Below are 12,538 nucleotides of genomic sequence, written 5' to 3' on the forward strand. Positions count from 1 at the left end.
CGCTTTTAAAAACAAAAAACTTAAAATGCACTCACACAAATTTATTAAACACGTAAAAATAAATTATAGATAAATTAATAATAAGTAATACTGAAACAAAAACTTATATAACATAAAGATAATGTAAAACTGTAATGAATAAGTTTCTAAATATCATTTTATTAAAATATTTAAAGGATTTTTTGTGATAGAATCTGATGACCAAAGTAAACTCTTAAAACTACTCCAGCGGTCTTAGCCGCAGTTTACAACATTAATCTCGTTCTGTGGCCGGACTGACCATCAAACTTTACAGACCAACTGATTAGTTTAAAATAAGTTTAGTTTTGATTTCAGACACTATCTTAGTCTTGTACTAGTGACTAGTTAAATACTTTAAATTTATTTCTATTAGAAAATTTTGTAGATAAATAACAATGAAATATATTTTATTTTTTACTTAAATGCAATTTAATTTATAATATTCAACTAAACCCATCACCATGTAAAAAAAACCCTAGAATTAATATCATAATTTGTATCATATAATAATTGATAAAATTAAATAACATTTACAATAATCTTTTTTAGTTGTAAATTTAGAAAATGCTTGATATACATTTTAATACTTGAAACACGGGGATTGTTAAGTCATAAAAAAATCATTGAAAAATTACTTATTTTTGATTCTACAATTCTGCACAAAATATAACAAAAATTATTTTATTTTATCACAAATATTGAATAAGATTTACCTAACATTTTAACTATTATTAAAAATTACCTAGAAAACTATTAAATTGGCAGTCAAAATATTATGTTTATTTCTGCATTAAAAAACGCGGCAAATTTAAAAAGGAAAGCGACATTGATTAAATTAGAAAAGTCGTCTTTTATAAATTTCCGCCATTTAGAATTTTCAGAATTAGAAATTTCACATGATTCTTGAACACTTTGCTTCCTCTTATTGAGCTTAAGATTGAAATATTTTTCACAATAATGCATTGTGTTTGGTGTAGATATTTTCATTAAATGCTCACATAATAATTTGTGGTTCAGTGACGGAGTTGCCGATGCTTTTGTGGGGCAAAACTTTGCCACCGTTGATATAGACCTCGTCCTTGACACTGACGTCCTCTCCGAGCACACATACGTTCTCCATTCTTACCCACTGACCAACGTTACATCTAAAAATAATAAATTGTTTAACTTTACGGGGCATGCAGACAAGAAACAAATGTTTGGAACAAAAAAATATAAATACTTAAAAAACAATTACAATTAAAAAATATGAAACTGAAAATAAATTGTACAAAGACGTAGGAAAAATGGTAATCTTTATGTGCCAAACAAAGGATTTATTAAATGAAATTACAAAGAAACTTTGGGTATAGTCCCTTTCGTGACAAATACCCTTAAGGGGCGTTTCGTCGTATTTTCTTTGTAGCTTTTGCTAGGTTATTTTAGGTTAGGTTAGGTTTTGTTAGGGTAGGCTATTGCCCCGCAAGGTTAGAGCCCCCGCAGGGGCTAAAATATAGGACAAAATCTACTGTGAAAATACGACGAAACGCCCCTTAACTGGCGTTGTGACGAAAGGGACTATTATACACGAAACTTTTATAGACTAACTTCCAAAGGCAGAGCTTTAATTATAGGAACGCTACTCTACAAATGGAATTATATAATACGTACCTCCATCCTACAATACAGCTATCCAGCCAGGAGTGCTGCTTAATTCTGGCTCCTTTTAACACTGTGCTACGTTTAATACAAACTCCGTCCTCGATAACAACATCTAAGGATGGGTCAGATTGTTTAACAAAGTCAATAATTGTTTTTTTGTTTTAAAATGTAAAACTCACCATGGCGGGATAGGACATTGGGCTGTTTATTACACTAGTCCCCAAAGTTTTATGATCGTAAAATTGACGACCTCTCCATTTGCCCCCCAAATATTATTTTATATTTAATTCGCTTGTTGTTTACCTATACCTTAATCCTGGTTTCAACCTATAAGTGTAATCTACAGAAGTCGTAATTTTGTGTATCATTGGGAACAATTTATCGGCAAATGTCTTATCCCTTTTGATCCCCGAAAATCCACACAATTGATTCATGTTCATAATATGATAAAATTAAGAGAACCATTTCTTTAAAAAAAAAGATTTAAGACATAAATCAACTTTTTAAAAATCTGCAGTTGGGATAAGAAAGGTTTAGAAATGTCCCACTGGTAAAGGACCTCATAGGAACAGGAACAAGAGGGGGTTTAAACACGTGTTTATCAGTTTTAAAATTATGTGGAAGGGGTGATTTCTGTGGCCTTTATGAGTGCTAGCACCAAAAAAGCAGAAAATGATTTTTATGGTTATGAACTTCAGACATGTATAGTTGTTTAGATAGATTTAACTCTTAAAGTTTTATTCCTTTGCATACAATCCGTAAACTTTTAGGCTTTAAAAATGATTACAAAACAATTAAAATATTGTTAAACACTCTGCCTGGTCCAATAGTGACATTGGGTCCAATTCGGCAATTCCGTCCAATCTTGGCGGTCGGGTCCACCAGCACATTACCGACAATACCGACCCCGGTGGCTAAGGACTGGGGCTCCTTGTTCCTAACACTCCCCAGGTACAGGCACATACCGGTCAGGAAGTCGGCTGGCTGTCCAACATCCATCCAGAAACCTGCAAAATAAAATAATGTCATTTAATTTTCAAAATACATATTTTTTATATACCCGCCCACTTTTCCTAAGTTCTAGCGAACAGCTTAGATTTTACAATCGTGGGAAGGTACTTACTAATACTTGATCTTTTTTATATTTAAGCTATTTTAGGAGTGACATCTCTGATTAAAAGAAAAAGTCCTGAGTAGAATTTGGAACTAAAGTCCGTTTAAAAATATCTCTTTCCTAGCCTTAAAGTCTCCAAAAACCTGTAAAATTTGACCAATTCTCAAAAACACTAAAGTGGTGATTTTTTCAGCCATTTTAAAGGCTAAATAAAAGCAAGATATTTTGAAACTAACTTTGTTTTCTGATTCTACTCCTCAAAATATTTCAGGGAGCATCATGAAGTCACATTTCTGATGCAATAAATTTTTGACCCCCATAAGGAGGCTTAAAAAGTGGTTCAAATTGCTAAACAAGTTTTTTTCACCAAAATTCAACTGCAATACTTCAATTAAAAAAAAGTCGGATAAAAAATCCCCTAGCCTTCATTCAGTAATAGGTAATAATTATTTGAACTAACTGAAAATTTACCTTTTAATTCATGACAATACAACTGGCCTTCTTGTGCCATGTCAGGAAATACTTCTTTTTCTATACTTGTTGGCTTTACCTCAATTCTAAAAAATATAAAATTAAAGGACGAATGCTAAAACTGCAATACTCGCTAACAAAATGGTTTCCCCCTTAGTGCCTAGTCGCGAACCCCCTATCCCGAAAATAAAAGAGTGGTACTTTTTTCTGGTATTATTTGTTAACTTAGATTAGGTAATGTTAGGTTATATTGGAACAGGGGTAGGCCACGCTGGGTACCCCCGAAGGGGATTGGGAAAGAAAACCCTCCCATCTATTAAGTTTAAAAACAGGAAGTCTGCTCGCCAAAAAAAACCTGATAAGTAGTATTTAAAACTGGCCATTGTGAAGGAGAGCCATAGCGGTTCAGCTTTTATCACACAGAGATAAAAATCCTACCTATTTATTTAGGATACAATCATACCTGTCTAGAATAGATGGTTTAAAAATGTATAGGCCAGCATTAATTTTATTTGACACAAATTCTTTTGGCTTCTCAACAAAGTCGTCAATTTTACCAGTGCTCTGAAAATGGATTTTTTATTACTTAGATATTACTCCAGATTTTCGTATTCTTTTTTATAGTGAAACTGGAAGCACTCTAATATAACGAACACCCCCCCCCCCCTAATCCTAATCCTAATTCATATATTTACTTCAAGGTTGTTTAACTAAGGAAAAAAACTACAACTGCTAGCCAGATTAGTTTTTCGTAATGCCGTAATGATGATCTTTTTATGTTCCCCCCTAAAATACCATTTTAGATATAATTCACTTGTTGGCTATACCTTATTCCTGTATAATATATAACTTTTAGATTTTTCATTAAACATTTCTTTTGAAATGAGAATAGTTGTTTATCGCATCGTATTATAGACAGCTTTCCATGAATCATAAAATGAAAATTTATAATGTTAAAACTAGTTTTGTCAGCCCCGAGTGGCCGAAGTTTACTACTAACAAAACTTTTATGATTTTGATTTTAATACAATGCAATACGTGATTTTCCTATATGGCTAAGAACCGGTTCTAATCCAACGGATATTAATCTGTTTGGAAGCCATACTGGCAAAAAGGAAGAAATTTGCTAACCTGATCATAAACAACAACACCATACTTGCTGGGCTCATCTACCTTTGTTACTACAATTGTTCCTTCCCTGATAATTTAAAAAAAAACCTCAAAAATCATTTTAGAAACTTTAAAGGGTAACTTTTTGAAAAATATCTTTAAAACCAGTCTTTTTTTATACCTAGTTTGCAATTGTTTAATAAGAAAAATATATTTTTAAAGTTAAAAACAAGATTTTTACATTTTTCAATGCTTCTTTATGCCTCTTTGTAGAAAACTACCTAGGTATATATGATTTTAAAGCTTTTTATGATGTTTCTAAATGTTTTGTATTAGATTTCCACCTTTTTGGAGAATTTACTTTTTATTGATAGCTTTGAAATCATGTGATGTAGCTTGTACATTGTGCTGTTTATCGCGCTAGTCACCAAAGTTTTATGATGACACTTTCTTATTCGTTTGCTTAACAACTTTGAAATTGTAAATTAAATTAATATGATTTATGTCTTTTAGACTGAAGAGGGTGCAATGTCCACCGAAATATATTTCAATAAACAATACCTAACTAAGAAGTATCAAAGACTTTTTCACTCAGAGAATTTATCATTTGATTATTTGGTTTTTAAAGTTAAGTGTCCATACATTTCAAACACTAATAGTAATCTACAGAAAGGGTAATTTTGTGTATCCTAATTGGTGGAGATGTACATAAATTTATCGGACATTGTCTTATCCCTTTAGTTCACTTATTTTATCCCTGAAGTATGTATTGTATACATACCTGTTATGTTGTTTATGAAATTGAACCATCTCCTCGAAAGGAAAATCACAGATGACGTCACTATTCAGTACAAAGAAGGGCTCGTCGTCTTTGCCTAAATAAAAAAGATTTATAAGAAAGAAGCGGATAAAACCAATCCTAAAACTAAAAGAAACTCAACTAAAAAAAGAAACTGAGATAAAAGGTGGTAAAAAATTGAACTGTAAGAAAAGGGCGTTCTCCGCCGAATAGTTTTTGATCTTTTCCCACTATTCATTTGATACAAACTTGTTTTTTACAACAATCTATTTTTCATCTGATTTAATTATTCAAATACCAAAATGAATAAAATAATTATTCCTAAAGTATAAAAATAAAGTATTATGTAATGGGAGTATGTACTACTAATTACCTATACAAAACAGAATTTTTGTCAACCTTGTAAATTAAAATAATATTGAACATTAAATGCGTTGTTACTCCATATTTGTTAATGCTCGTTTGTCTGACGTTAATCTTAGCTTTATGGATTTTATCGTTCTTATTATATGTAGTAAGGATGAATAATATAATCTAAATTAATAACTGTATCTCCTGAAATGATAAAAATGAAGCTTACCTAAGATATGCTTTGCAAGGGCAAGTGGCCCGGCAGTTCCTAACGGTTCCTTCTCGTGTGAGAATGTGATACTGATTCCAAGCCGTGTGGCTTCTACCTAAATACATTATCCCTATATTAGAATTATCAGGATGCCTCTTTTAAAGGATTTAAGGATCTCCACTGAACCGATATGGTTCTATTCTACAGTGAAGGTTTATAAATACTTGGGGGGGGGGGGGGGTTAGCTCTACCCTACCCCCCCCCCCTCTATCATTTCAAAAAGTGTCCCTAGAGACCTCAAGGGGCGTGGCCGCTTGTTATGAACCAAACAGATGCATATCGAATTCTGAGTTACTTTTGCTTCATTAAACTTTACACCTAATAATACATTACTATACAAAATGTAAAACAAAATATTGAAAAACTACATTGATTTTGAAAAAGAAATACTTTGCTTACAACATAATCTAATATTACGAGAGATCAATAAAAAATACATTAGGTACCTATTTAAAAAAAATATTTTTTAAACTAGAAATACATTATTCTAAAATTTACCTCGATTTCTTTACATATTAAAGCCTTTTAAAACAAATGAAATATTAAAATATTATAAAACTTATTTAATTCGGACTTTTATTCAAAAAAGTATAAATAATTTTTAAAAAATCTAATATAAATCCAAGACCTGGAAAGATTGAAACAAATAAAAATAATTAAAATGGTTCTTGGTTTGATTGGTTGGTTAAAACTAAAGAGGGCCGACCAACAAATCAATCAACAGAAGGGGTAATTTTGTTTACTATCAATTTGTAGTTATGTACATCAACTTTGTCATGTTTTGTCTTATCCTCTAAAATCCAGTATATATACACTAGGGATCCATAGGGATAAGACAATTGGCGATAAATTGATGTACATCCCAAATGATGAAACACAAAATTACCCCTTCTGTAAATAACAATAAGTGGTTGAAACGTTTGGACACTCGACTAAATAAACCAACTAATCAAAATTCAATATAAGTCCCTAAAGTTGTAAAGCTAACGTAAACGTTATTATAAGACTTTGGGGACTAGCGTAAAGAGCCCAATGTCTCCTCCCTCCCTGATAAAAACACGTGACATACCTGCATTTCCTGTTCTAGCTGTTCAGCATGATAACTGACAGCCAGAACAACATGGACAACACCAACAGCTACAAGGGCTTCAATCTGGTGCAGTAACATGGGCTGAAGAAAATAAATATTTTACAATCATATTATATTAAGTCGTAGGGTTATTTGATTGTCTGTCTACCCACGGAACGTAATTAGTTCTTATTTTGATCAAACTTTGAAACCCCTCGTATTTACCCACACAATTAAAAAAATACATTTTTCCCCCAATAAAACTTTGAAACACTCCCTTAAAAAAGCTTGGACGTCCTTGATGATTATTTTATTACCCATGATCGCATCTTAGTAGGACTCTTAAGAACTTATTGAAAACTACACATAAAAAAATGTAATAATAATTTATAAACATTAGAACATTTAGTCCATAAACAGAAAGTTAACATTATAATAATCATTAAAATTACATTTGAAGAAAAATAAACAGTTGTTAGCAATAATAGTTAACAAAATTTGACATAAGAAATGTTTTAATCGATCCTATTACGTAGAGTAATAAGCTTTTTAGTCTGTAGCAAAGGATCTAGCTAACCGCTGAACCGATAAGGTTCTCTTTTAGTGAAGCTTCTTATAGGTCCCTGGATAGTTTTAGGCCATTTATCTGCCCTTCCATATCCCTTGGAATATAGAGGCCCTAGATGCTAGGGAAGCAGCTCCAAGTGATAAATAAAGAATCAATGGCAAAGCCTTTTCAATAATAAAATATTAGATCATTCTTTGATTCACGCATGCGCGTCTACATTTGTTGATGTTTAACGTTTATTTATTTTTGAAAGTTTCTTTTGTGTATATAAGTAGTAATGTAAGAGTATTATTTTTCAATTTATTGTATATGGGCGAAAGGACGTACTAATACACTCTAGACTAAGATAAAAAGTAGGTGCGCTGATAATTATGAGTTTCCACTAACCTTATTTGCAAATTCAACAAGGGGCTTGGGCTTAGATAGTGTGAGGGGGCGGAGACGGGTGCCATACCCACCCACCAATATCAGGGCTTTCATCTTCCCCATCCGTAGGTCTTGACCTCCCATTATAAATTTTGTGGGGTGAATAAAATCTGAAAATAAAGCATTTTTGTGTAAATTTTACAAGTAAAATAAAACAATGTTAACAACAACAACAAACAATTTGGATTAAAGAAATGGAGATATTATTATTTTTTAGGTAAAGATGGGTATATGGGCTAAAAGCATTATCTTAGTAAAATAATTTACTTAATATTAGTGCATTAAGTGTATATTACGCTATCTTAATATATATTTTAAGCTATACATTATTTATCAGAAAATAGTTTACTTTATTCTTTGGGAATTTTTTCTTCAAAATATTATCTTTATTTTTATAGGAGGAAAATTATGAAATATACATAAAAATTCAACAAAAGTTAATTTTCAATTAATTTTAATCACATAAAACAAATCACGTAGGTATATAAAATAATTTCATCACATAATCATTTGGAAAGAGAGAGAGAGTTGTTTACATTCTGAGTTCAATACAAACTATGATGATAACATACTTTATGTTTTGTCTGTGTGTGTGTGTATGTGTGTGTGTGAGTATGTGTGTCTGTGTGCGTGTGTGTTTCATGTCCAGGGGTCAAGTTAAGGAAGGGGAATCTGATGGAGATAGGGACGGGTGAACGAAGGTGAAAGTAGAGTAGGGGATGATATGCAAAAAATAAAAGTTGTGGCAATCAAAATACAGGGATTATAAGGGATAAGACAATGACCGACAAATTGATGTATATCCCCAATGTTGATACACAAAATTACCCCTTTTGTAGATTACAATTAGTGGTTAAAACGTTTGGACACTCAACTAAAGGAAACAACCAATCAAATTTAATAAAAGTCCGCCAAGGAATAAAAAACGTTATTATAAAACTTCCGTAATAAACAGCCCATTGTCCCCTCTCTCTATGATAAAAAGGCCATTATTTTAGGGGTTTTATGATTTATTGAAATTATTAAAAGTAAAGATAATGGTATAAAATAATTAAATTTAAATTAAAAATAAATGCTAAATTTATTTGGCCAATATGCTTGCCACACTTGAAAGAATGAAATTGAAAGGCTACTAACAACACGTAATCCTTATAATTGGGGATGTGTCTACCCCCATCCCCCTTCATCCCCCCTCCAGGGAGATTTGATCCAGGAAATCATTAATTTGGTTGTTCTTAGTGTTGAAAGGTACAGTACGAAAAAAACATGAAAAAGGCGCAAATAAATAATAAAATAAGATGGAATATTTGATTTACCGTTTTATAAAAAAAAACCATTTGTTTATATTTGCTCTTGTAAAATGTTATTTTTTTCATTGCATTACTTAGATGTCAAGAAATAAATTTGAGGGCCTTGAATGATTGTCCATAATTCTTTAACTTTCACAATAATAATTGGAAAGTTGCAATCGCTATATTAATTATTATCATAATGGCTTATGTGGTTGCGCCAATGGTTTACAAAGCAATGTTACATACTATCCTTATTGAAAGGTAATAGAATGTTTGTCTGTTCTGCAACGTAAGATCTCGCTAACCACTACCCTTAAATAAACCAACCCCAAAAATGCCCTACCAGTTATGCATTAACAACTACAAATATTTTTTATGAAGATTAATCAACAAAAATCACAAACATAGTGATTTACTGACATCGCACTGCACATTGACATAATGTTCCTTGATAACAATAATAAATATAAATATTATTTCTATACTTTTTATATTAACTTAAGCATATGAGCTGATAGCTACGTGTTGTTTCTTTATTCACATACACACACAATATTACTACAAGCTGTCTGATTCTGTGGAGTATCACTAGGTCAATTCATATTTACACACACATACACACACACACTAAAACACACCCACACACACACACATACTAGATATACATGTTAACACAAAAACCATAGATTCTAAAATAAAAACTCTTTGTAAATTTTATCAAACAGAAAATAAAAATCTATTTTTTAATTACCACAAAAACTTTTCATCAACTTAATGATTAAAAAAAACAGACACTCATACAAACACATATATGTAAACAGACAGGTAGAAATTAATTGTACATACATACATGAACAAAATTATTATTTATTCATGCAACTCCAAAATTATTAAGGATAAAACACACACATACAATCACAAAAATAGAAAAGAAACATGTTTTGATAATATCACATTAAGCCAATATTATTGAATTTTTCTATTTATAGAATATAAACTTTTGTTAAAGAGCCCTTTATCACTTAATAATGATTAAGGAATTTCGTTTTTGTAGCGTAGCTTCTCTATAACTAGTTGTAGCGTAGCTACTCTGTAACTAGGGTACATATACAGTGTATATTATACACCAGTAAATGGTTCAATGGTTATTGTTAAGTGATTTATGATGTTATTAAGCCTTAAAACTAGGGATATACAGGGATAAGACAATGGCTGCTAAATTGATATACATCTTCAACAATGATAACAAAATCCCCCCTAGTTGATTGAAATTATTGGTTGACAAGTTTGGACACTGCTAGTTTGAACCACCCAATTAAGAGTTAATCAAAATACCCAAAGTTTTTAAACCAGCCAATGACAGATCGTATTAATTACAGTCCAATGTCTCCCCTCATTCCTACTTAAAACATCCTCTTTTCTACTCTTTTAATGCTTTATGTTTCTTTTGAAGGCTTTTTTAAAAGCGAAGCTTTTCTATAATTAGGGTCGGTCCGTCCGTACGTCCGTCCGTAACGGATAGCTTTTTTCGTTAATTTAGGCATGTTAGAATTGTCCTATCGATTTCAAATTTTGCATGGTGATTCCTTTAATAGTTAGGTACGATTTAGAAAGCGTAGCAACTCTATAATCATCACCAAAATGTCCGTACGTCCATTTTAAACATGTTGATTTTTTTACTTTTTTAACAACAAATTTTTATGTGATCTAATCATCCGATTGATCTGATTTTTGGTATATTGATTCCTGGGACAACAAAGTATAATGTAATAAGCGAAGGAACTCTATAATCAAGTCCTAGAAATGTAAGTATGTCCATAAACATTATCCTGAATCAAGCAGTTTTTCAACACATTTTACTTACAATTTTGCTTTGACTCTTATACATTTATATTATGATTATTCAGTTCTGGCACTATATAAGTGTTAATGTCCGTTTGTCCTACTGTTTAAGTGCTTCGCTTTTATGGATGTTGTCATCCTTGTTATGTGTATAAAGTTATCCTTGTTTTAATTAAAGTAAGGGTTCAAAGAAGGAAGGAATCAATAAAAATAAACATACAACATATTGTTTTCTTTCAAAGTTTGTCTATACATGTTAAAAAGTTAAAATAATCTTCCTATATATCAATATTAAAAAGCTATAATAAGCAAAATTTCGGAAAAATAATAATATAAGAATTCAGTAGCGTGCATCGGGGGGGGGGGGGAGTGACTTTTAAATCCCCTTGGCCGTTTACGTTTTCCTGTATTAGAATTTTCCATATTATTTTTTGTCTTTAATTTCGCTGTTTTCTTTTAACTTCATTTTAAACGTAACCTTAAGTCACAGTGGTTAGAACTGAAGGTCAGGTTTGATGTATTTTCAAGTAAAATGCAACCAATTACAGACGTACACATACACAATAAGAAAAAGTTAAGCGCGTTTACGCGCAGAGTACACATTCACACACACACACACACACACATACATACGCACAATAAATTTAAACATGCACGCAATTATTAGAAAATTCATAACCTCTATTTTTCAAATTTGTTTAAACAAAAATTTAAATCAAGTAGCATTTAAACAATGACCTAACAATATTCTGTATTTATTATATGAGGGAGGCCTACGTCACCACGGAATTTGTTTAGGGGTAATCACCCCTTCACCTTTCCTACCCTTGGAGGGAGGAACATTAGACTGTAATGGATTCTGTTTCCCAAAGATTGTTTTTATTCGTTGGCTTAAAAACTTTGGGGAGAGAGGGGATTTGGGGCTGTTCATAACACTAATCCCCAAAGATTTCTAATAATGTTTTCTTATTCGTTGGCTAAAAACTTGGCGGACTTTTATTAAATCTTGCTTAACTGGTACAAAATACCAGTGTCTAAACTTTTCCATCAAACAAAAGGGGCAATTTTGTTGATAATAACTTGGAATTTTAAGGAAAAGAAGGATAATATCGGAAGGTTATCGTACGTTTTTTATACACAAATAATCTATGTCTAAATACTTCAAAAAAATCATGTATAACTAAAAATCAAAAACATAACTTTTAATAATCAAAAACAAAACAAAACGTTATAAATAATCGTAATTAAACAGTATACATCTTTATATTAGTACATAAATCTATCTATTTAACGAACTACAAAAATTTAACTAATCTACATAAAAATTAGTTAGTGCAAATTTATTTTAACCATGACTATTTTGCATTTTTTCATTTCGAGGTTTTTTTTTCTTTCAAAGGTCAAGAATAGTTATTCATCGCAAGGTATAATAGACAGTTTTCAGACGAAGGCCCTGGCAAACAAAGCTCTGGTATCAATCTAATGATTTTAAATTTTACTTTCCGCGGAAAGTTGTCTATAATACGACGATACATTATTTTTCAACTGATTTTATTGGGTTTC

At 31.3% G+C, this 12,538-nt stretch overlaps 1 protein-coding gene across 1 annotated transcript; it reads right to left on the minus strand.

The window, feature by feature from the left end:
- Window positions 1-26: 26 nt before the first annotated feature.
- Window positions 27-7,988, minus strand: Gmppb (GDP-mannose pyrophosphorylase B). The gene is made up of 10 exons (XM_080161616.1): window positions 7,803-7,988; window positions 6,848-6,949; window positions 5,737-5,833; window positions 5,139-5,232; window positions 4,379-4,445; window positions 3,711-3,811; window positions 3,248-3,333; window positions 2,481-2,669; window positions 1,672-1,774; window positions 27-1,166 (listed from the first exon to the last, which is right to left on the minus strand). Exons 1-10 carry the CDS (start codon window positions 7,923-7,925, stop codon window positions 1,016-1,018), a joined length of 1,113 nt encoding a protein of 370 aa, XP_080017742.1. The 5' UTR covers window positions 7,926-7,988; the 3' UTR covers window positions 27-1,015.
- Between the last annotated feature and the right edge of the window lie 4,550 nt (window positions 7,989-12,538).

This window comes from Acartia tonsa, chromosome 5 (assembly GCF_053477335.1).
Source record: "Acartia tonsa isolate MP-2025a chromosome 5, ASM5347733v1, whole genome shotgun sequence".
Taxonomy (NCBI): Eukaryota; Metazoa; Arthropoda; class Copepoda; order Calanoida; family Acartiidae; genus Acartia; species Acartia tonsa.

Bases quoted from the DNA above. Each gene is read 5' to 3' on its own strand.
- Gmppb (XM_080161616.1), bottom strand. From the start codon at position 7,925: ATGGGAGGTCAAGACCTACGGATGGGGAAGATGAAAGCCCTGATATTG. The intron at 5,834-6,847 runs GTATGTCACGTG...TAATGTATTTAG, and splicing joins AGCTAGAACAGGAAATGCAG to GTAGAAGCCACACGGCTTGG. The intron at 3,334-3,710 runs GTATGATTGTAT...TATATTTTTTAG, and splicing joins AAACCATCTATTCTAGACAG to AATTGAGGTAAAGCCAACAA.